The sequence below is a fragment of the Alosa alosa genome, chromosome 15 (assembly GCF_017589495.1).
Source record: "Alosa alosa isolate M-15738 ecotype Scorff River chromosome 15, AALO_Geno_1.1, whole genome shotgun sequence".
Classification (NCBI taxonomy): Eukaryota; Metazoa; Chordata; class Actinopteri; order Clupeiformes; family Clupeidae; genus Alosa; species Alosa alosa.
The window spans coordinates 16,983,311-17,008,903 of NC_063203.1; the positions used below are offsets into that span (position 1 = coordinate 16,983,311).

Genomic DNA, 25,593 nt, shown 5'->3' on the forward strand with positions numbered 1-25,593 from the left:
CATTTCAAAAGTAGCCTTACGAACCATGCGCACAAACACTGTTCAGTTCAGGCATCATGACCGTATAGTCCTAATAATTATTTAATTAAACTTTCTATGAGGGCAACATTTAAAACTTTACAATAATTATTATTAGGCATGCTAATAATGAATCCTAATTGTTCCTAACAATCCTAATCATCGACCACTCATCCAAAAACATTTTAGTAAAGGGAAATCATATTGTCACTGTCAAAATAGTAAATAGCCTGCTCTTATTTTTGTAGCCTATATTGTAGGCCAAGTAAGCAATTAAACAAGAACATTAAAGAACATTTTATACAACAAATATTTTTTTCCATTAAAATAAAGACACCAGACTCATTCAAATGCAGTAAAGAAGCAGCTGTATTTGACTATAAAGGCAATTCTAATCCAGTGTCTCTACGCCATTTCCTTTATATTTCAGTGTAAAAAGCCTATACTCTAATGAAAAAAAGAAACAAAAGGTAACAGGAAACCCAAAATAACAATCTCTTAAAAGAAAATTAAACAAACAGAAAAAAAAAAAATCCAAAAATATCCCCATTCACCAATCAGTTCAATTAAAATAGAAACATTATCTCAATTCATCATCTAACAATTTCCCTCAAAACAAAAATATATATATATATATATATACCTCATATATATATATTTATTTATATGCATTTCCAAGGCAGTTTGTCATGGCCACAAGACAGACAGGTTCATGGCCAATATGGTATTCATATCTTAATGTATAGTCAAGAAAACATACCTCAAAAGTATGGAACTATGTGAAGGACAGTTAGGGACAGGTGTACTGAGTGAATAGGACAGGTGTGTGTTTATGTTGCGGGGAGTGAGGTGACAATGCAATGGCACTCACAGAGCAGACACGTGTACAGGTACTCTCACCAATGTCCTGCCTTTCTGCTGGCAAGCCATGCAGGAAAGGTGCGTAAGTAAGTGTGTGTGTGTGTGTGTGTGTATGAAGGTGGGCTGGGTGGTCACTGTGCAAGCTCCAGACCAGAGCTGTCAGTCACCATTCCCTTTTCTCAATTCAGTCTCTCCTGCCCCTCAGCCGGTGTGCTCTGCAGCACCTCTCCGTCGGACATGGTGTGAGGGACACCAAGAGAGAAAGAGAGACAGAGAGAGAGAGAGAGAGCACACCACTGCTTGCCCAGATGAAGATGAGAGCTCCTGGTGTCCTTTGCACAGTGCTGGGAACACCATCACATTAATGTGGGGGTCAACCTGAGAGAAAGAGGCCTCTTATCAGAGGCGCCCGCTGTGCTGTACTGTCAGGAAATGACCGACCCACCGACTGACCGACTGTGAGACGTCTCTCAGAGGGCAGAGTGCTGAGGTCGCTGCCGCCTGGGGACAGAGAAGCTTCGGACAGATGTACATGCCAGCACGTGAGTAATTACAGTAACTGGGATGAACTGATATGCACGATTCCCTGAACGCCTCGGTCTCTCGTGAGACCTGGTCGGAAGAGGTGGAGGGACATTATGGAATGGGGGGGGTAAATATAATACAATTGAAAAGGGCCTGTGTCTGCATAAGAGGAAGGACATGACACTATGGAATGAGAAAGAGTTTGAGGATTTAGCCCTGTGGGGTGAAGCAGTGGTTCTTTACAATTGGTGCACAGGTTGAGCAGAGTGAAGGAGAAAAAAACAAATGGGTTTGGGTGGAGAATGATGGAGAAGTTGACACTCGAGTGGTGGTAGCATATCAGTTGGGTATTTTATTACCTATTCCCGGGTTAAGGTGTCGTTATTGTGGGCAAGTTCCCTGGGTATTGAACATATTTATGTATGTATGTGTGTGTGTGTGTGTGTGTGTGTGTGTGTGTGTGTGTGTGTGTGTGTGTGTGTGTGTGTGTGTGTGTGTGTACTTGCATGTGTTTGAGTGTGGTCTGTAAGCCTGTATGACTTGGAAGATGTGTAAGTAAGAGATAGAGATAATCCCTGGACTACACAGGAGGGAGAAGTGTCCTCCCCTATTCATTCAGACAAGAGTGACTGTGCAATCAGACTATGTGGACCCTCTCTTCTGTAACTCCTGAATGAATGCTGTGAAGGAAAGAAAAATATGAATGAGCAAGTTTAATTAGCTGCATTTAAACAGACAGCATTGACTGGCCGATTGAGAATCAAATCATGTGGTTGATAAGACCCCAGGGCATCTACCCTCTCATCCCTGACAAATAAAATATGGCTATTTTAATAGTGACTGCATTCAAATAAATTTAATTTCCAAACTTCTATCTATCTAAAGTACTGTACAATTTTGTTTATGAGCTCTTACCGCCAATGATCTCATCCTTTACTTTCTGCAGCTCCTTTCTCACCTCTTCCAGTAACTCCTGCAAACACACACACACACACACACACACACACACACACACACCCACACACATTAGCACCCTAGTGCACACACATGCCTGAAGACCAAGACATGTAAGTAAGCGCTGACGATGATGTCATGATTACCATCTAAACTGGTCTTTAAATCACCTGTTTAATCATTCAAGCTATTCATATCTATGGATAAGCTTCATTAGACACAAACTACGGTGATGAAAGCGCAAAATCACCTGTTTAAGTTTTTCCATGTCAGACTCTTCACCACCCTCTGACTCATTAGTGTTGTTTGTTGCCTTCATTCTGCAAGAGGAGTTGATGAAAAAAAGAAAAAAGATGTTGTGTAAGAAAAAATGCCCCAACACCAAAAATCTGGCACAACATAACAAAAGCTGGCAGAAATTCCTGCCGTGGCACTGCAAATCCATCGCCATGACAACCGCCCAGCCCATTGCCATAGTGATGCCAAAAGCATTCAAAGAGCACCAAGTATTTCACCACCACCACCACCACTCTCCCTCTACCCACCAAATCTCCTCTCTTGGGCTTCAGTGTGTGTGTGTGTGTGAGTGAGTGAGTGAGTGAGTGAGTGAGTGAGAGCGAGAGAGAGCGAGAGAGAGAGTGAAGGGGGGGGGGTCTTTATTCAGGATTCTGCCTCTAGCACTGAGCATCTCATTACATTCTGCACAATGTACATTTTTCATGGTTATGGTGGGGTGGGGGGTTGAGATGTGGCTTCGCCATCCACACGACTGTTCGTGAACTGCAATACAGAAGTTTCAACAGCATGTCAACAACCTTGTGGTAAACAGCAGCCTTTCTGAGGAAGAAGTGGGGAGTTCAAAAGACTGTTCAGACAATCAGGAGAATGAGTGTTATTCAACCACACGCCACTGCACCACCAAGTCAGCACACACCACCACCACCACCACCTGGTTAGAACAAACGTGAAGCTCTTTGGGTGAAAATAAAACACTGTTAATGTAAAAATGTCTTCTGTACGGGGTTTGCAATCCTCACATCAGTCCATGCGGGTTGTACAGTAGTCTTGTAGACACACGTCAGTTCCATCACACTTTCCACATCAGGTAAGTGTCAAGAAAAAAGAAAGCCTCATTGTATGCCCTTTCCAAAGCCCCAAAGCAGCACCAGGATGGTCAATGAATGGGTTGACTGCTTTGAGGGTAGGGTTACATTTTTATTGCTCTGTGTGTGTGTGTGTGTGTGTGTGTGTGTGTGTGCCAGAAGCCAGTGCAAGATTGGAAACGTCTAACCCAGTCCAGGGGAGAGGTCAGTGGGAGTCTATACCTGGGCATACTGGCAGTGGAGAAGGCAGTGTCCGCATTCCAACTGAGTGTGGCGCTATTCCTGTTCAAGACACATACAGTATACTCTGCTTGGAACACTGCTTGGGCAGGGAAACATGTGTAGCCTCTCTGTAACCCAGACAGTGCTTACCATTTGAAGAAAAAACAAACAAACAAAAGAACAGCCATACATTTTGGATGGTGCTCTTGTGCCATGTCCTAAAAGCACATTCTGCGCGGCTCGTATTACACCGTTTTATTCACACACGCTTTACATTCTCTCTCACTTTAAAACACACGGTTAACAAAGAAATCTATTCCAGATTCTGGTGGTAGAGGTAGAGAATACGATCACATCAACAACAGACGGCCATACCTGGGCATAGTGGCAGATTTCTCCCAAGGCCTTCTCACAGGTTCTGCATAAACACAAAAGACCAACTATTAAAAACCCAGTGAAGGTCACTAATGACCATGTACAAGATCATATGATCTCTGTTCAGATTCACGCAGATGTTAACAATTCCCTTTTTATTCAATTTGAAAAACACAAACACTCACCACTCTGGCCTTGCGATTCAGAGTCATCCTAGGAGATTAGACGTGATATTGGGAGCATGAAAGAGGAAGAAAATACAATAAATGAGTAAAATGAGTAACAACACATAATAGTGTACAAAAGGAACACGGAATGGCCATTTGAATTGCTGGCAGTGCCCTTCCTCCATTTGAAATCGTACAAATCCAAAAGGTGGCAAAACGTCTCTCATACGTACATTGTTGGGCTCATCTTGCTTTGCGGGGGCCTTCTCTCCCTTGTCTGCTGCTTTTCGCCTAAAACGGCAGACAAATTTGAGAATTACTCATCTACTCACCGAGGTATTAGAGATTACATTATGGTCATGCTTATTCATCTGGCAGACGCCATTATACTATTAGCGTTTTATTTTATGCCGTCCGATAATCCAGATTTTACTGGGCTACCGTCACTGAATGCCTCGATCCAAATAGCAGATGTGGAGGTCCTCAAAAATATATATTTTTAACGAGATAGTGAACATGGTAGGTGGGCTTGACATGAGGGTAGACAGTCAACTACTTGAAGTTCTTAACAGAACATTTATCTGACTCATGCCAGATCCAATAATTTGTCCTCATCTGCCAGGGTGAAGGGTGAAAGGCCAGTAGAGAAGAGTGGTATTGTGATGCATGATTCTAACCTTCTTGCCAATATGGCACTCATCTCCCCCATCAGGCCACCTCCCCCGGCTGGCAGGGAGGCACTGCTACGGCTGGCATCAGGCTTTGCAGCGGCTGCGGCACCGGCACTGGCACCGGCTCCAGCTCCACCACCACCACCACCACCACCGTCATCCTTTAGGGGGCAGCAGAGAGGCAAACACTGGCATGTCAGAGCAGCAGCAGCATCACCTAGCACAGTCTTGGGCCCTGATCTATTTGCTCTGTCTCTCTGTCTCTCTCTCTCTCTCTCTCTCTCATGCATGTAAATCATCCTCTTTCCATCTCCCTCTCCATCATAAATCTCTTCTCACCCCTCCCTCCCCACCCATCTACTTCATGTGTCCTCATCTTCCACTTACAGTAGAGAAAAGTGTCCTCATATTTATTTGAATCTCAAAATCGGTTTCATTTTGACATTTTAATGTATACAGCTCCCGGTAGCCACTGCAACAGTTTAAATTTAGCACCTGAACATTGCTCCTTTTTCTTTCTTTTCTGGTGCAAGTCATTTTTCATGTCCTTTGCCTGCAACTCTCTGGACTTGGATTCCCGTTGTTAAATATTTCAACTTCATCTTCCACTTCACAGCATGTTTCCCTTTTCCCTCCATCTACCACCACCCCATCTACCGGTCCTGTCCACTCCTTCATCTCCCTCCCTCCTCCCCTGGTCCCATCTCCATCCCCCTCTCCTTCACCATCTTCCCTGTTGTACGACTCTCGTCCATACCTTGGGCACTTTGCGGAGTTTGGCTCCAGCCAGGGCTGCTGCCAGGCCTCCTCCTCCTCCAAGACCGCCGCCGCCTTCTCCCCCACCTCCTGGGGATGGCAGTGGTGGGGCTGGTGGGGGTCCACCTGATGGTGGGGGTCCCGGGGGAGGTGGTGGACCGGCTGGAGGAGGCCCTGGAGGGGGCGGAGGAGGAGGAGGTGCCGGCGGGCCTCCAGGAGCCATTGGAGGAGCAGGGGGAACTGAGGAGAGACCGGATATCACATCACCAGAAGAACGCACCAATGAGATCAAACAGGCATCTTAAAAACTACGATGAGTTGCAATGAATACAAGTGACTGTGATGAAAGGTTTCTTCTAACAGTGAAAAAAGCATGACTAATGAATGGTGTGGATTACAGTGATTGTCGTTACTATCGATTCAATTTGACTATTCAACACTCATATTTTCAGACAACATTACCCAAGTAAAAAAATAATCGTTTCAATAATGAAAAGAACTGCCATTACTAATACACTACACTAATACAACGAAATTATTTTTCAAACGTTCCGTTCCGAACGGTTCAGGTAGGCCTATGTTTAACGTTTTCGTTCTTGCATGCGTTCCGCCACCAACATATCGGTCCTGAACCGGTTCGGAACGCAAAATATCGTTCGTTCTTAAAGTACCGGCAGTGTTTGGCGGGCCTATTAAGTCTATTTTTGTGGACTTTACCTTAGAATAGACCTACTCATTATTTCCTCTTGATTTAGCCTATATCGTAGCTATGCCCAAAAATAATAAATCACAGGCGGCATCCAAAAACATTCAGATGGGCTATCCATCCCATAGCCTACAGACTTACTATAGGCCTAACCTATGCCTATAAATAATTTCTTATCAAAAATATTTCTGGATACGTGATAAACTCCTTACCTGGTTGTAGCCTAAGTTTTATCCATATGGAGATCTTCAAAGGCTTGTTTAACCCTGTTTATAAACGAACCTGTCTGTTGCTGACAAGGCCTATCTCAAATTTCCTGTTTAACTCTTCTACATAGAATAGGCTATAATTGCGCAAAACATTTCAAATCCGACTTTAAAAGCGACAAAGCGTGGACAGGCAAAATAGGCTATTACAGCATAGGCTACAAACAATTTCCAAATCAGTTTCAGTAGCCTACGCTACGAGCTGGCCTAAGATCCGAAGTGGCAGACGGATAGGTTACATTACAACATAAAGACAAAATATACACATTTGGACCAAAGGTCCATTTATTCGGTTTTTTTTTTTTTCAAACTGCAGAAATCAAATTATTAGGCTGTTCGGCTACAGTAGTTGGCTACATAGCGGCTTGTTATCTCACATTAACAGTGTAGATGCGGGCTTGTTTTTCGCACAACCGGAAATAGTCTCCCTGACATAGGATATGCTTTTGCGAAATTTTATAAAATATATAGAGAACGAAAAAAAACGTTATTAACCGGTTTTGTGGATTTCAGAATAACGTTTCTGTTCCGGAACAGTTGAAGACCATTTTGTTTTCGTTTCCGTTTCCGCTCCTCGTAAAATTCCATAAAATTCCGTTCGTTTTCGTTCCTTGAACCGGTTCGGAGCCCTGCTTCTAGGAAGAGGCCAGGAAGGTGATGCACCACCTCACCAGTCTCATGTGGTGTACCTGCCGCTGCTTGCCGCTCTCTCTCCTGCCGCTCTCTCTCCTGCCTCTCCCTCTCTTGCCGTTCTCTTTCCTGCTGCTCAAGCCTCTGTTGTTCCAACCTAGAGGCCAACAAGAATGACGGAACAAACAATGATCTAAAACACAATAATATTTGTTTTGCTTGACATTACATAAAACACATTACAATATCTAGCATATGAATGTGCAAAATAAAAATATATGAAAGTTGCATTAGTCTTCAAACATTTGACTCTACTACTTTTGAGACACACACTGAAAAGCACAGCCGAGTACTGTATAGATTCTGTGAAAGTGTATTATATTGGTTGTAAACTAACTCAAACTTGATTGCAATGAAATCAAACTTCCAGTGAACAGGACTGCAATGACACATCCGTTCCCAGCCATGCTGGTTCTCTAGAATTTCACTAAGCCACTCGCTTTTCAAACACCACTTTTTCATAGTCATTCCTGCACTCAGACCATTCGTGACTTCCTGTCTAATCAGACGTGTGTGTACACACACACATACTGTCTGTGATTGAGCAAGGCACATGAGCCGCTGCGCTCCACACAAACAGGTCATGAGGCCGTGCTGCATATGCCGCTGTGTATGTAGGCCAGTGTCGGTGCGGCTCACTGTGAGGTCACGGGCAGTCCCCCCCCCCTGGCAGTGTTTGGGCCGATTAGTGGCCCCCACCACCCCAAGCTCCCAGCCCCGAAGGGAGCAGTTCACGGTCATGATTAGCCCTGGGGTGGAATGCAATCACACATCTGGCCGCCGAGGGTTAATCCCGCCCGACTGCCATGCCAGCCCGGTTGACCGTGGCCCCATCTACACCCCACACAACTCTCCGTCCCTGGCAATGCCACCTACAGGAAGATGAGGGCATCTACCGTGGGTGGTAAGAATCAAACCCTTCCGAGAGCCAATGGACGTACATGGCTGCTATGTGACTGTCATTTGACAGTCAGCAGCGTAAACCAATCCAAGAGCTGTCCTGGAAGTACTTTAAGTGACCCCAAGCGAATGGGATTAGCCGTAAAGCTGGACGAGACAGGGACACGACCGGCCAGGGGTGGGACTAAATAAGAGAGGGATGAAGGGAGGGGGGGGGAAATCAGGAAGGAGGGATAAGGGTAAGCAGTGACTCCTGCTTTCGACCCCTGACCCTGGGGGCTGACAGAGGGCTAAAGACTGCTGAGCTAATGCTGCCAAATCCCTTAAGAGTGTGTTCAGCCACAACGCAGTGTGTCTGCGAGCTTGTGTATGTGTATGGTTGTGTAACTCTTGGTTTGTGTGTGTGTGTGTGTGTGTGTGTGCTTGTTCAGCTCTTTCTCTGTGTCTCTGTGTGTGTGAAAGGGTGCCTAAGCAAATTTAAAGTGTTGCAAAAACAGCAAAAGTCTTGGACGTCTGGACACCTATAATAATCCCTCCAATCCAACTCTTGCCCTCTAGTCTCTAGCCAACAGAACACAAACAAGTAATCATCTTCCCATTTTAAGCCTTCAAAATAACCCCATGCCCCCCAAAAGGATCTTTTGGTACCTCCGCTGCTGTTCAATCTCCTCTGGAGATGGTCCATTTGACACTGGACGGGGGAGTGTAGAGTAACCTGAAACACATCAGACAATTTGTGTTTGTTAAAAAATGTTATATAATGGTGTCTTTGCATCTATGGTGGCTGGTACAAGTGTGTTTATAACTGTGTATGTGTATGTAACCGTGTGCATGTGTGTCATACCTGCATCTGCCATTGCATTGAGCACTTCTAGTGCGTGCAGCATGCCATTTGCGAAGAGGGCAGCATCCTCCTTGCTGCCGAAGTTAAGCCCCCACACCTGCCTGTTGTCCCGCCACTGGTGAAAGTTAGGCGTAGCCTGATTGTATTTCAGCCCCTTCACAATCGGACAGTTTATCACCACCTGAGGGGACACATACACACACACACACACACAGAGTTGCAGACATGAGTTGCAGACACCCTTTAATGAAAGGTCACAAGTTCATTTGACCTTGGCCTGCCCAAATAGGAAGTGAGACTGACAGTGAGTTCATATAACAAAACATCTCATCAAAGTTGACCTTATCGCTTTATCAGCAGAGTGAAGTTGATCCGAGTATTACTTAACTGCTGTCTGAAGTGTACAGTACAGCGCAGCACAGTACATGTCATTGCAGTGGCAGTGTGAAGGGTTAAATCCTTCTGCTGACTTGACCTCCGGGCTGAAGTGGTGACAGGCACTAATAGGACACCGGCTCAAGTTCACAGAGGACACCCAAGGAAACATCCAGTAGGTGGTGCTCCTGCTGCAGCTGGCCCGCACATACACCCAGCTGCTGTTGCTGTTGTGTGTATGTCTGTGTGTGTGTGTGTGTGTGTGTGTGTGTAAGTGTGAGTGTGTGTGTGTGTGTGTGTGTGAGGGTGAGCGATAGACAGAGCAGGGCGAGCGAGCGAGCATGCTGAATGTGCTGACGCCTCACTTTTGTGTTTGTTTTACAGCCCTGAATTCCAGAGGGCAGTGGAGAGACTCGCCGGCCCGACGTCTAAAGCGGCACGGCCAAAAACAGATCAACAGTTCAATTGAGGCGGCCAGCCATGCTGCCACAACCCTGCCACCGGCCCAAAGACACAGACACACAGACAGACAGACAGACAGACAGTACAAGCAGACAGAGACAGAATGAACTAGGGTTGAGGGGTATACAGGAAACCTAAATAACAAAGAGAAAAAATGACAGGGAGGAAGAGAGAAAGTGAGAGGGGGGGCATAGAGAGTGAGAGTGAGAGAAAGATCGATGAGGCGCAGTAAAAGCTCAAGAGAATGGCCCTCTTGGGGCACAGAGCAACAAACCAGAACTAAAAAAGCAGACTGGACTACAGGAGAGAGTGACTGCATAGAAAAATGACAGAGAGAGAGAATGGAAGGGATAGAGCGAAACAAAAAGAGGTGATAAAAGAAAAGAGATGAAAGAAGGTATGGTGAAAGAGAGAGAGAAAAAGAGAGAGATGGAAGTAAAAGATGAGGGTCAGCTGGAGCAGAAGGAAGCTGGTGAAGGAACGATATGGACAGGGCAGGGGAAAGCCACCTCTAATTGTTACAGGAAATGGTTGAGCTTTCCAACTATCTCATAGGAAATATCATCCACTTTAGGGTGTGTCTCCGAGGAACACTTCTTGTGTCTGCAAGAGTGTGGGTCTGTGTGTATGTGTGTGTGTGCGCAAATTTGGAAAAAGGGGAGGTGTGGGGGAGGGGGAGGGACACAGAAGGAAAAACAGATACAGAGAAGAGAAAGGGGGGGATGGAGAGCCTGGCTAAATAAAGAACCTTGGTATGTAGGGAAAAAAGCTGACGTGAATTAAAAAAAGCCCTAGATATGCTACACTTTCCACTCAGACACAGGTGAAAGGAGACGGTGTGTGTGTGGGAAGTGAGAGGGTGTTGATTGGGGAGGTGTGATGCTCCTTTGTCTGCAGAGGAACCACAATGACATGTGAAAGACACCGCTGGTGTGAACAGATGGGCCAGGGTACCAACTGATGGCGTTAAAGGGAGGAGCTGCCTTGCAGTTCAGGTAGGCTATCAGAGGAACCAACCAGCAGAGTCGTGGCAAGTACGTGAAGTACGCACATGCATGCACACACAAAAGAACTAAACAAACAGACACTACAGTGCATAGCTGTAGGGCACACAGGCACACACTATGGATACAGTCTCTGTCACACACACACAAACTGGATACAGTCTCTCTCTCTCACACACACACACACACACACTACCTGCTGGTCTGTCTGCATCTTGCGGCCCACCACTCTGAAGGCGTTGGTGGTGGGGTTGTGGTAGATCTGGACCCGGCTGAAGACCTGGGCCCCTGTGCCGGCCGGGATCCACTTCTTATTGGCATCGTCATAGATCATCACCGTGGCCCTCGCCTGACAGATGCTCGACTCACTGATAGAGAGACAGAGGGAGGGAGAGAGAGGAGAGGGAGGGAGAGAGAGAGAGAGAGAGAGAGAGAGAGAGAGAGAGAGAGAGAGAGATGGAATTGGAAGATAAAGCAAAAGAAGGGGGGAGGGAGAAAGACAAAAATGAGTGGCATAGTATAAACATGACATAGTTGAGAGTCTGCGTAATGCCGGCAGGATGGCTTCCAGCAGCCACATTAGATCCTACAGACCCCCTCCCCCCAAGCCCTCCACAGCCCCCGGCTCACTGACTGAGTCCACGCCAGCATTACCTCATGCATTTGTGAGGGGCGCTCTCAAGTTTACCCCCTTGGAGTTCACATTATGATTCTCCAAACAACATGCAAAGAGTGAACACAGGGCTAAATATTCCTTCCTCATTACCAATCACCTTGTTTTTCCATCACCATCAACTTCCAGATGACCTAGAATGGTGTTTGGAGTCACACCAACGTCAGCTTTCGCCTGTCAACCAAATGGTGAAATAAATCAAGGGAGTCTCCAGGGGGGGCAGAGGTAGCAGGCTGTTGACCGAGAGGAATGGCTCTCTGGCGTGAAAGAGAACGAGAAGTGGAATCGGAGAAGAAAGAAGTCTAATGTGATGCCAAGTCAATGCGCAGGAACAATGGAGTTGCACAAAGACAGGAAGCGCTCACGCGTTCTATCGCATGGAGGAACAAACAAGCCGGCAAGATGGCAGTTTCTAGAGGCTTCCACCTGCATAATCTCCTCATCGAAACCAAAGCAAATGTAAACAATACTAGTTCACCTTCTCTGTCCCCAGACACAATCACACAAACACACACACCTTGTCAACATCTCTTTCAGATCAAAGAGACAACACACAAACACACACATGGTAAATCTTAATCGCTAATATTAAAACCTAAATATTCTGTAATAAATGGCCACAACAATGAACAGACACAAAACACTTTTCATCTCTTATGCTGCACATAAACACACACACACACAAAGATGTCATCCTGGCATCATAAGGTGCCATGTGTCTCAGAGTTTTAGGCCAGATTGGCATTCGGCATCTCTGGAGAATGGCATTTGAAACAAGAGGCCCTTACATAACCCACCAGCAAATCCATCCTGCACTCAGATAATGTTTACATTCCTGACCCATGAAAACAGGATAAGATTTGTTTTATATCCACTTATGGCGCTCATGGTTTCTTAACGCACAAACGCTAAGCCGGCCGGTCACAAAAGCAGCCCGAAGTGGCCAAAAAGTATGAAGGAGCAGGCGGGTTGGAATGTTCAGAGAAAGACAAATAAGGGAAAAAAGGAAAGAGAAAAAAGGAAGAGAAAAGGAAGAGAAAAGGAAGGTTTCAAACTGCCTGGGCTGTCCCATCGTCTCCTCCTCCACCTCCTGTGGCACTCATCCTTCTCGCCTCCTCCTCCTTTCTTTCTCCTCTTCCTCCTCCTCATCACTCTCTCCCACCCTTCCCCAGCCCGTTCTGTGATACAATCTTCCACTTCCTGTGACACTGCATAGCGAAGGCAGCCTTCTTCCTGCTCTCAGCAATGCCTAATAAGGGCTGGCTGTACCATTCGCTGTGTGTGTACAGGAGTCTTTGTGTATGCATGCTTGTGGTTCTGTCCATGAGTGCGCGCGCACGCGCACACACACACACACACACACACACACACACACACACACACACACACACACACACACACACACACACACACACACACACACACACACACACACACACACACACACACTAGTTAAGTGCGCTGGCCCACATGTTTGAGACTTTGGAAAGAGGAAATAGGGCAGTAGAAGCAGATTTCTGATGGACAATAAAGGAAAACAGGAAGAAGAGGATGGATGCTGAGGTGAGAAGGTTGGAAAACTGGAGAAAGGGAGACAGGTATGGGAGAGAGAGAGAGAGAGAGAGAGACAAAGAGTGTTGTAGAGTGGGACAAGGGGAATGTTACTGGAATTCAGATGTATTTTTAATGGTGAGACTGAGAGCGCAGGCTGGGAGGGGAACCGAGAGTGAGAGATGAATAATTAATGACCCCACCAACACGGGCCACACACACACACACACACACACACACACACAACATCAACTCAACTCATATCGATGATAGCTCAGGGCCAACACCACAATAGATCGCACATAAATACACGATCGAAAAACAAGCGCGGCCTGATTGAGATGTCCGAAACTCTACCTGACATCTGTCTCATCAGACTGACAGCTGATTTGACAACATGCCCATTAGGCCAACAGTTATGAGTATCACTCTCACTCCCCTCTACACAATGATGACTGTGCAAAGTAGCGTTGCCAGACAATACACTGGCATCAGCTTTAAATGTCTGATAAGAGTGGTTGCGTGCACATCTCACCTATAATTAGGCCAGGTGCACACCAAAATACACTATAAGGTAAAACAGAGAATGTCTGGAGTAGCTCACCGGAGTAGGTCCCAAACTGTTTAGACACTGTCAGGTAAAAGTGTTGCTGTTTTTTTAAATTCAAATTTGGGAGCTACTCCAGTGTGCGGACATTCTCTTTTGTTTTAAACTACAGCAGTAAACAGTATTTGAGCCATGACGGTCACTGCCATGGCCACCACTCTATGTTAAGAGCTCAATTTAAAGCTCTACCTGGAAGGCCCCTCAGCTTTGGAGACTGAACTGCAGAGCTTTTGTTTCTGTTTGTGACCTATGAAACATTCACAGCTTACTGATAAGACAATATGCTAACACTGACAAATCTCGTCCATGGATACTTTTGTGATGGTAGCTGATAACCTCCTGATAAAAGTCTGGTCCGTTAACGCCCTAGAGAGTAAACATGCACAGCAATCAAATGCACTCTGATTACAACTAATAAAGAAAAAAAAAAAAAAAAAGTTTAGGGCGGCGTTCAGCTATACGCAGGGATATTAATTACGTGATGTTGGAGACTAGTCCTTGAGAATGGTAGTCCAGTTTCACAGCCAAGGAGGGGTTAACAGGAAACTGCAGTGCGTGGCCGAGGCAGGCTTGAAGAAATGTCTGTATAAGGCTGTGTGTGCACACAGTTGCCTCGAATGCACTGACAAGTAGAGTCAGGCCCAGTAATCTCCTCCTCTTATGCGCACTAATTGTCTTTTTCTTCTTCTCCAACTCCCCTTGCCCAGCTCGCCTTGCGTAAAAATGCGACAGCCCAAAACACAGTCATCGAACACTTACATGCTTACACACACACACTGAGAAGCATTCTTCCTCATGACGTCAACAGAGTCTCGGTTGAGTTATTAGAGAGTTTCTAGTCATCCAGGTGTTTACTCAAAGGGTGCTGATGTGAGGCAACGCAGGCGATGACGATAACATTTGGAAAGTCAAGGATTCAGACAAAAGGGCCTCAGGTTCTGTTAGTGTAAACCATCCATGCCCCAGGGCTGACAGTTCTCAACGTTTACACACAGTGTCATAATTACACTGAGCTGCAGTACAGCTTTATGGCACTAGGCCCCTTGACTGCAGAAATGCCATTTCAGAAAATAAAAGTTCCATTTCCTTTTTAATTCTTCATGCCCAACAGATAAAAAAAAAAAAAAAAAAATACAAATGGGGGTTGGGGGCAGGGTGTGTGTGTGTGTGTGTGTGTGTGTGTGGTGCTCCTCTTCCATAATACACGAGAGGATCTGCAATGGCACTCTGGTTGGCTGTTAACAGCATGGTGAGGGGTAATAAAGGAAGTGATGTAACCAACACTCTCACTCTCAGTCGTTACGTAAAAAAAGAAGAAAAAAAGGGATGGGGAAGATTCCGCCGTGCTATATCAGCCGCGTGAAGCTTAGTCTAAATTCCTGGAGGGCTACACATATGCTCTCCTTCTCTCCCTGCTCCAGATCGGAGTGGCTTTGCGGAGAACAACAAACTGGTATTATGGAAAGGCACTGGAACGAAAACTAGCACTCCGACATCCCTCCAGGAAGCCAGGCTGCCAGGGAGACCCTGGCTTCTTATATGGTGACCACACACCCCAAGGACAGGCAGGCACGAGTGTGTCCTTTTATTTTAGCCTTTCAAAAAAAATCCTAGGCCTTCAATTTGGTTTGCTACAGAGTGGAGATATGTGCGGGAGGGCAAGTCACAACAGTCATCCACACTGGGAATAGTAACAAAGTTGACTTAATCTGCCAACAGCAGAGGGACAACAAAAAAAACATCCATGTAGATTAGCCTAAATAAGGACAGACATATCAAAAACAGGCACACACTCGAGCAGCTGTCAAGGTTAAATGCAACCACAATGTCCGAGTGACGGAGGAATGTTAAATATAAACATGTCAGCATATAACATCATTGCTTTCAGCGGGGGGGAAAACGTTTTCCCCCGAAATTTCCATAATCAGCAAGTCCAGTATTTCAAGTATGTACTGCAGCCAGTGGTGTTTGGCTTGAGTCACAGACAAAAGAGACACAGTGAGCCTGATCTCGTCTCTAGTGCTGGTAACTTTCCTTCTTTTCCTGTACTCACTCACATATTCTCTCTCTCTCTCTCTCTCTCCCCCCTCTCAGACAGACAGAGAACATACATGCAAGTCGTGGCATGCAGTGAGTCCTGCTTGGGGCTACTGCTTTCAATCTCGCGCTGTCAGAGGGATAGCACCAGGCATGCTGGCAGTCAGCTGCTCCCAGTCTGCATCCCTTCTCCATTTTCAACACTCTCTCTCTCTCCCTTGCTCTCCCTCCACCCCCCACTCGCTCTTAGCCAGATTCTCCGCCGGCCGTGGCCAACTGTCCCCAAGATTTTTCAGGTGACATCATTCCCGATGAATATTCTCCACCATGCTGGCGGCTCCCCAAGCTTGAAGGCATGACCTTTCTTTAGAGCAGGCCTGATCGCTTAAGACCGTGCAGTAGCGCGGCATGGGCACAGCCAGGGCATTCTGCGTTCTTTCGCGAATCCAGGATCGGCTGGAGCGGTAGCCGTCAGGGCCTTATTTGGCCGGTGGATTCACAACCGCTTCTTTCTGGTTTTAATTCCTTTTGCAGGTTGGAGCACATCCCCGCAGACTGAGCCTCTGCGCTGGCGAAGAACTCCCCTGGATGGATAGAGGTTAGGGGAGGGTGGGGGGGGTTGGGGTGGGGGAGGAGCGGGGGGAGGTGGGATAGGATAGCAATGATGACACAGCGGATCTGCTGTTGCCTTAACATGTTACTTTTCTTTCTGTCTTTTCTCGCTCCCTCTTTCCCCCCCTTCATATTCACCAATTCTTTCTCTCGCTTTACTTTTACGTTTTCCATCTCTCTCTGAGGGAAACACAAGTTTTCACTGGGGGCAGCTTGGTTTCATCAATTTGGGGTTTGAGGCAGGGGCGTGTAATAAAAAACGAAATATTAAAAATTCCTCTGGAGCATTAAATTGGTCTAATGCTTCTCTTTATGAGAGGCCTATGTCTCTGTCTGAACAGCCCCTGGCATGCACACACAGAGACAATCACGAGCAGATCTGTTTACTCTGGTGTCAGCATTAAGGTCTACAAAACACATACCTGAGATTTAATTTCGGAACATGCTGCAAAGAGAGGCTCACTCTACAACTCTAGTCTGAGGCCACGAACCCCATAACACAAACATGGTTAAAACAGACATCTGATGACTATAACACCTGTGCCGGTATTGCAGTTGACTCTAGGGACTGCAGGTCAGTGTGGGGGCTTGCAAAAACTAAGAAATATTAACACTTTTAACTCCTTTAACACAGACCTTTTGTAAAGAAAGATCTTCCCCTGAAGCCGGTCCAGAGGGGAAATACCCGAGATACACGATGGCTACCACAACCATGGCTAATTATGGGGTGGATGTATAGAAACCAGTCCAGAGATCACTTGTCTTGTCTTGACAGAGTTTGGACGTACACACTGAGCTTTGACCCTTGTCTGTATTGAGTAAGCCTCTGCGTGGTCATGTGGCGCCTGCTTCCATGTTGATGCAGATCAATGCTCTTTATCCCGGCCTGGGCAGGGGCTCCACGGGGAAACTCCTCTCTTCGCCACCACATTAATCATAGTCCTTTACCGACGGCTCCATTAACCTTGGGGGGGTTATGGCTCTACGCAGGGCCGACTTGGCAGTCTACAGTGTCCATTAAGGGAGGCTTGTTCCTCTTGGGCAGTGGTGTGAGTCCATCAGGCGGCTGACCGGCCGCCTTGAAGGAGCTGGTCTCGCTGCCATTAGCTCAGCGGATGGGCTGAGTCACTGTCTGCTCAGCTCTATACCTGCTACATCTCTCGCTGTCAACTCGCTGCCAGTGTGTTTACAGAGTAGACTGGCGGGAATTTGATTTGATAGAGGCAGCAGCTAATTGCTTAATAATGTCTAATTTCTGAAAAGTCAAGGTGCTTAATGTTGTTCCGAGGCAGGATTGAGCAATTTGGAGGAGACACGGACTCAGTAGTACAAGTTTTTAACTTGTATTTTGAACTTCCTATGTAGTGCGTGTTTGTGTGCGTTTCTAACGGATTCACTTCCTATGTCCAGTGTGTGTACCTATATGTGTGTGTCTGTGATTGTTGAGTTGGAAAAGGGTGGAGGTATTTCATAGCGGTTATGGGTGTGTCTTGGGGCAAACTGTCCCGAGAGGCTTTTGTGGCTTCCCATCAATGACATTCCAGAATGCCAACTATAGGCACCAATTCTATAGGAATCTTCCAAAACCACAGTAAAAAACACAGCTTTACTTTGCACAGACTGAAAACCCATCCGTGATCAACTATGACCAACAATATAGCTGTAGCATAATGCACATGCCTCAAAACATCATGTTAAACAAATCCAAAGATATTTGATAACAAGAAAAAAAAAACCAACTGGATATCCCCATGCAGACGTATGAAATAGGGGGGTAAGCAGAATAAGCAACTTTAGTACCATCATTCCTAATCTCTCCACAGGCCTGTATTGTCCATTCATGAGTAACAGACCAACACAGCAGGGTGTGGTTAATTCGAACAAACATTCACAAACACATGCCGTCACACTCATTAAGAGGTGGTTCACCTGTGAGAGAGGACTGCATGGATCATTTGTTCTGCATGATGGAAAACATAAAAGAATTATTGTGCAGTTTTGAGCATGACCCCCATTGCAGACCTCACACAGTACAAAAGCAGCAGACACTTTAATTCAATGTCTGTTCGCAGTGCAGAGATGGTAGACATATTTGGAAAGGGATCGTGGCTCTGAATATACTGAACCGATAAGCATGGCTTTTCTGTGATCATGGATGTCAAATTTGTAGCTGGTCTCATTTCAGGCCCCACTACACAGATGCACTGGGTTTGGTACAAAAACGGGATGAGGGATTTGATGTTCAAGCCCTTCCACCCCGGTCAGGATGAAGACGGACACTGCTGGTGCTTAATATCTCCAGTCCTAAGATGCCATCTGCTCTAGAATCAGCAGAGAGGGACATGCATGCAAACGTTTTCTTTACAGTGACATAATCATCATCATATTCAACCTAGCCGCTACATGCTAACGAGCACAACAACCACGAAGGTTAAAATGTGTGAAGAGAAAGAATCACTGACTGATGTGTAATGACCTGCCAGTTATTAAGCAACTTGTGCCGTGAAATGAAAAAGGATGAATGTATGAATGAATGAATCCTTTGCTGCTGTTGGATCCTATGTGTAAATGTATGCACACAGAAATGTCAATTATTCTTAGATTGATTATTTTTGTCTCAAGGGTAGAGTTGTACAATGTCAAAATATCAAATCTAAAAAGGTGAGTTTTGATAGTCATTTCTTATGTGCAAAATATAATTTATGTTGCGGCTGTTCAATTTCCTTTGGAAAGCAACGCTGCCCACCAGACAATGACCAATCTGATCATTATGAAACGTGGATCAGCCTGAGCTCCAACACACATCCCCAACATACTTACAGCACACTGCCCCCAATACACAGCACATTGTCTCATGAGGAAGCTTCTCCAACACACATATTGCACACTGCCCTCTCCCCACATACACAGCACACTATCCCATCTCCCCTGTCATCCCCCCAAGACCCCTGGCAGTTGGGTTAGCCCCTTGAGCCGTGGATCTGCCCAAGGTTTCTTCCTTGGTAAGGGAGTTTTTCCTTGCCCCTGTTGCTCTTGGGTGCTCCTTGTTGGTGCCCCCACCCAATCCCAATCCTCCCCCACCTTTTTATGCAGCCCTTGCCACTTAATCTACTAAACCCCTCTTCTACTGCACTTTTTACCCCCCCCCCATTAATGCACAAATAGGCTGACACCAGACATATTTTCACTGCATTTCTTACTTCCAGTAACTATATGCATGTGACAATAAACTTCCTTGTATCCTTGTATCCTTGTTTGCAGTTATGTTAGAGTTGCACACACATTGTATTGCTTTAAACCCCAATTCTTTGATTTTTGTGCAGGTACTGATGCTTATACAACCTTCCATATCACAAATGTAAACAAATATGTAAAATAAGCAATATAACGCCATTGATTGTTCAAAATGGTACTTAGCAGACTTAAAGCGACTTAAATGGTAACCTGCGTTCAGCATTTCAGAGATTTTTAATATTTTTATTTTAGATCAAGGGTGTCAAAGCCCCAATGTTTGGGTAGGAAGGGATTCAAGGGAAAATAAAAATACAAATTTAGATATTCATGTCCAGTTGTCATTGACAATGTGTAATAAGCAACAAACAATAATCTCTATGGTATGATAAATTAACGAAACCTAGCACTACAAACCATCCTCAGGAAGGAAGATGCCAGTAAGGAAAAATGTGGTTTGCTGTGCCGATTATTACATTATGTTAGCGTAGCCCTACTCTATGATGGAAGCCTGACATGGAAGGTAAAGGCTTATTTCAAGAAAGAAATAGCAGTATATGACAGTAGTACATGATAAACCTATATCACTTGTTTGCTCATAAGTGGGTGTAATAAAGGAGTAGATTAAACAACAATCTGATACCCATGCAGAAAAATGATAATGGCCATGACAATGATTGCCCCCACAAGCTCTCATTCCAACAAATCCGACCCACTGCCTAATAATATGAGTCCGACACCTCTGCTCTAGATCTCCTCTTTGTTTGTGCTTAGATCAGGGTTTAAGTGGCTGAATGGAAGACGTAGACCTATGTGAAATAAAGGAAGATCCTTTGTGAATATGGAAAAGCGGACTAATGTTTAGTAACACACCATGTGTGTGATTTAATCTGTGTCATCAAAAACTACTCTGTTCATACTATGACTGGAAAACTTTGCACCTCCCTGAGTAATCAGGTTCCCTCTCCAGATGATACCCAGAACCCTAGCTTCATTGTTCAAATTATTTCCAAAATAGAAAAGGGGATTTTTGTTCTGTTTTTTTTTTTTTTTTTTTTTTTTTTTTGGGGGGTGATTATTTTTCCTTCTTCCTGTTTTACATGTTCTTTTTCCACTAACAGCAAGAATGCAATCATTAAGCCAGGCCATGAAATCTAACGACCTTACTACAACCAAATTCATATTCAGTGGCCATATGCACCAGCGGTAATCAAGAATGACTCATGAGCCTACTTAACCAACAGCACCGTGAATAAACACTGCATAATAAACATCAAACTATCATGATTCCAAGCTGAAACTTAGTCAGTTACGACTTGGCTCCTCAGTCTGACTTAAGGTATGACAAATGAGTAGGGAGGCCAGCATACAGGCCTTGTGGGTTTGTGGGTGTCCAGTCAGCTGGTCCTGACCTCAAGGCTAAACAGAGAATCTGTGATTCACCGGCAAATCGACCGTCATGGTGGGATGCCTGAGGGATGCCTGTTTTCCGCCCAGAGAATCTTCACTTCAACCCAGCGAGCACACTTCCTGTATTTATTTCAGTAGATAAGCCACTGCTGAAGGGTTTCTCACGATCAAAACTGGCCAAAAGCTTGAATGAATGAAATAAGACAGATAAAGATAAATAGAATGATTACATTGTAGGAACATTGTTTCTACATTTCAAACATGTAGTCCAGGACATAAAATGTTCCTCATGTCTTTGCTTTTGATCTAAACTTCAGGGATACAACAGACCTTGAGTTTGTCTTTTGTTAAGCAATTACTCATGTGGTGTTATGTGCCTCTTATGCTACTACACAAGTGTGAACTTGGACTCAGACACTGCTGATAGACACTTAGAAAAAAAAAAAATCACTGATTCATGATCTGGCTACAGTTCATAAGCTGATGTGTTTCCTGTGAGCCGGACCTTCATAGAATACATGAGCAGGACAGACGCAGCTAGTTGGAGTCATGGGGCAAATGTGTGCTACTCCACAGACACACGCTGGATCTTGACCTCCTTTAGCCCCATTTTTGAACTGTAATGGCACTTGAGATCAATTTAATGCAATGCCACTAAAGTTTCTTGCATTGCAGAGCATAATAGCTTAGCTTCCTATGTGAACAGGTTAGTTCAGTATGTCACTTTTGCACAAATCAAACTGAACTTTTGACCAACTGACCACACTCCCACGTTGACATTTCACAAACACCCTGGGACAATGAACTTGTAAATGTGACAACATTCCATCCCTCACCCATTATGTAGGCAGGACGAATGGGGTGAACCCTCTCTCTTGGGGAGCAGGGAGGGGGGCCATGAGTTGCAGCATTTTCCTGAGTTAGTTAGGCTACTGACTGACAGCGTTTCTTTATCAAAAACCTTTGAGAATAGTCTGCTATTTATTCATCCATTTCTATTTGAGGAAATAACCAATTTGTTACACTAACAGCAACTGTAGCTAAAAAGGCATGAGGGCAATATATCCCGTGCTGACATACACTATGAATGGCGACAATTTGACTTGATTTTGGTCCAGAAATACACCGAAAGATAAACAGATAAGAAAACTTGTTGCACTGGTTTTAGAAGTCACCCAAGAGGACAGAGTCCTCACCCCAGCCCGTAGACTGTGTCCTTAAATGTGAAACCACCGCAGCCATTGTGTTAGAATATCAGAAAAATAACATTCCAGTAAAAACGTGTGAACAGCGGTGGCTTCAAAAGCGTGTAATTGCCAAATACAGGCTGCAACAGGATGTGGAATTCGACGGCGAGAGTTCCATACAAGGGCGCATTTTGGTTCCGGGAACGGCCTCTGCCAACTCCCAGAGAAGAAAGAAAAGAGGAGGGATCTAAAAGAGGATGGCTACGTGGTGCAAAACGCCAGGTAGGCTAGACCTGCCATCAAATGACAGCTTGACTAACGTGAAATACGTTACAAACAAGGCTTTTCATATGTATCTAGTCTACCAGGTCAAACAAAGTCCCAACGCGGATTCTTTACGCACAAAAGGGAGGCCTAATCGCAATAGCTATCGTCAACTTCAATGAAACACATATAGGCTACCTTACGCCATTGATTGCCCCGTGGGGGTAAATTCGTGGGGGCTTAAATTAGGTCCTCTATAGCCTAATATCAAACAAACCATAAATCGCAAGGAAAAGTTGGTCTCCCAAGTTAGTCGCCCATAGGCCGACCATTACCATTAAAGAACAAACGAAGAGACAGACGACCCCCTCCCCTGCAGAGGCCGACTAGTGATGTGAGCAGTAGGAGCAACAGTAGGGCGAGAGAAAAGTTGAGGGCTGACAGTGAGTAACAGCCCACAGCCAGATAGCGCGAATACCAACTTCTTTTCTGTTCCCTAAAAGAGCTTTCAGTGTGGCTAAAACACTTATTAGAGTTTTGGTTAGACCATAACCGCAGGATAGGGCCGACCGATTTTGAAAACCAGTAGCTTAAGAGCCTCAAATACAGTAGCCAAATTAATCAAGAATCTCTAGCCGTAATAAAACCAGACAAAGCATGCGCTGAACTAAAAACAACGTGAATAGGCTGAACTTTCACTGTGCTAGCCTACAACAGTGAACAAATTGGTTTATTCTGCCATATTAACGTTACAACTAAAGTCTGCGAGTGAGCGTGTGCTACAGTATCCAGTTCCAAAAACAAAATGAACACAAAGCGTAGACAAATCAGATTTGACCTGCTTTACCTCATTGTTAGGCGAGAATGGAGATCCTCTTGGCCGCTGGGGTTTTGGCTTCAGATGTGAGCACGGAGTTACAAAGCAAAAAAGAAAATAAAAACGACGATATCGAGGAGATACACATCTATCTACCCACTAAGGGGTAATTATTATCAAGGGAGAGGGACCGAAGCACACCTCGGCGATTTCCTGGTTTGGGAAAGAGGTGGGGGGGAGTGGAAGAAAAGTGGATCTAGTAGTGGAGCGGGCTTGTCAACTCCAATCAGTATCCCAGACTCATCTCTCCCCTTTCTAAACACCCAAACGAGAGAGAAGCCGACACAACGTCTCGGCTAGATTACTTACTTCATCTTTTTTCCTCACATTAACATTGTTAAACAGCTGATGCCCGACAAATTTCAAAACGGTAGCCTACTGCCGTTGGCCGCCGGTCTAATTTTCGTTCGCGAGTAGCGACTGTAGCCTAACCTGCTCCTCCAACTCGAAGTAAGCTTTCATTCCTACCAGCTCTCCCCCTCCCACCGTGAATGAAGAAAAAAAAAATCCACTCCGCCTTTCCCTAGCGGCTGAACGCCATAATTCCAAGCCTTTTTAAAACGGTAACGCCATGCTGGTGGGGACGTATTTAAAACGGCAATGAATTGCACAATTCATTGGGCACCATTTGAAGGAAAGCCTGGGCCATTTGGAATGTTACCCTACTTGTCGACCAGATTGTAGCTTTTTAGCTTAGGTTACTAAAACGTTCCTTAACATTGTTAAGTTTAACTAGTTTAACCTTTTTTGTTTGTTTGATTTGGTCAATGAAGATGAGTAACATTTTGCTATTTGGGCCTATTAAAGTTAAGTAATGTAGGCCCTCTGGCTTGCAACTTTTTCTTACAGACAGATATTTTATTTCCACATTGGCTATGTAAGGAATAATATTACATCTCAGTTTGATATTATTTGCAACACAGATGAAAAATGTTTGAAATAGAATATTCATACAAACAAGGCTAGGCCATGCATGGGATTTAAATCAGGCCTATATTTATTTATTTATTTAAAAAAGGTTTTTTTAAAGTTATAGTGGCCTATCCTCTAATGCAAATTAATCATAGGTTTACTATCTTACTTCTTTGTTGATGGGTTTGAAATAAATTTTAAACAAAGTTCCACACACAATACCATGCTGACCAGATATCGATAGGCCACTGTAGCACTTAGCTGTTAAAACAAGGGTAATCATTTTGTTGCAATTATATAATGTTAATTATATAATCAGATTTTCCCTCAACCAAGCATATCGTTTGTAAAAGACAAATTAGAGGGTGGGCGGGATTAGATGCAAAGAGCACCAATTTGTTTCTGCTTCTTTGTGCTGTGTGTTTAAACACACTGCTTAATCTTCTCCGATAAATAGTTGGGAAAGAAATCGGCTGTGCTAAAAGCAAATTAGTGTGAGCTGTAATTTTAGGTTTCCCCTCCTCCAGTGGCCCTCCCTTCTGTCCTGTCTGTGTGTGCTTGGCACACTTATCTCAGACAAGACCTGTTGAGAGGGCATTGAGTTATTCTGAGGAGAGACCTCTGGATGACTTGTGAGGCTTTGTTGTGAATCAGGTTAACAGGGAAGTTCTGTTCATTCATTAGAATATGTACATATTTAGGCTACCAATCTGTGGTTCACTGAGGTAGGCTGAACGTTTGGGGAATATTTTTGTGTAAGAGTTAAAATGAGGTGAGAGGTAGATGGAATTGGGAATGAACATGGAATACTGAGAGAGAGAGAGAGAGAGAGAAAGAAAGAGAGAGAGGGGGTGAATGGGTGAATGAAACTGGGAGAAAGAAAGAGAGGATGCAGTTTGGATAGTTCTGGGCTGGTAGCCAACACTGGAGAATCTTCAAGGAATTTTGAATGGAGCCCAAAGAAGCTGACACCTTTCGAAGCAAAACTAGAGAGGTGATCTCACGCCAAGACGTTTTGAGCACACTGAGACAAGTTAGTTTATTAACACTTCAACAAACAATGCAGAACTATGTTTTGTGCATGTTTATTGAAAATAATACTACGTTTTCTGACTGTCAGTGCAAAGGGGATGAATCCTGTGTATGGCTCTGCTTAGTATTATGTAAGTGCACCCTCTACTGGCCTTCTGAAGGGCATGCACACGTTTTGCTCACCACAAGATGGCGACCAATGATCACAATAAATCTCCTTATTTTTTGAATTTATTTGAACACTTTTCATTTTATTCAAATTCCTTCTGCAAGGAATTAAGCATGGGATTTGTGTCCCTTG

General features: G+C 44.8%; 1 protein-coding gene across 3 annotated transcripts; it reads right to left on the reverse strand.

Annotated features, from left to right (window-relative positions):
- Positions 1-369: 369 nt before the first annotated feature.
- On the reverse strand, positions 370-23,838 carry vaspb (vasodilator stimulated phosphoprotein b). Of its 3 annotated transcripts, none has more exons than XM_048264386.1 (14): positions 23,319-23,838; positions 11,096-11,267; positions 9,059-9,239; positions 8,863-8,929; positions 7,314-7,411; positions 5,654-5,892; positions 4,903-5,057; positions 4,459-4,516; positions 4,244-4,271; positions 4,059-4,101; positions 3,684-3,743; positions 2,609-2,678; positions 2,320-2,377; positions 370-2,084 (listed from the first exon to the last, which is right to left on the reverse strand). In XM_048264386.1, exons 1-14 carry the CDS (start codon positions 23,321-23,323, stop codon positions 2,047-2,049), a joined length of 1,272 nt encoding a protein of 423 aa, XP_048120343.1. In that variant the 5' UTR covers positions 23,324-23,838; the 3' UTR covers positions 370-2,046. The 3 variants fall into 3 exon arrangements, with proteins under 3 accessions (XP_048120343.1, XP_048120342.1, XP_048120344.1); XM_048264385.1 differs by having other exon boundaries at positions 7,296-7,411; XM_048264387.1 differs by lacking the exon at positions 3,684-3,743 and having other exon boundaries at positions 7,296-7,411.
- Between the last annotated feature and the right edge of the window lie 1,755 nt (positions 23,839-25,593).

Excerpts from the sequence above, each read along its gene's own strand:
- vaspb (XM_048264385.1), bottom strand. Across the intron at positions 4,517-4,902 it reads AGTGCCATATTGGCAAGAAG|GCGAAAAGCAGCAGACAAGG; the intron begins GTTAGAATCATG and ends CTGCCGTTTTAG. Across the intron at positions 2,378-2,608 it reads ACATGGAAAAACTTAAACAG|GAGTTACTGGAAGAGGTGAG; the intron begins GTGATTTTGCGC and ends GTGTGTTTGCAG.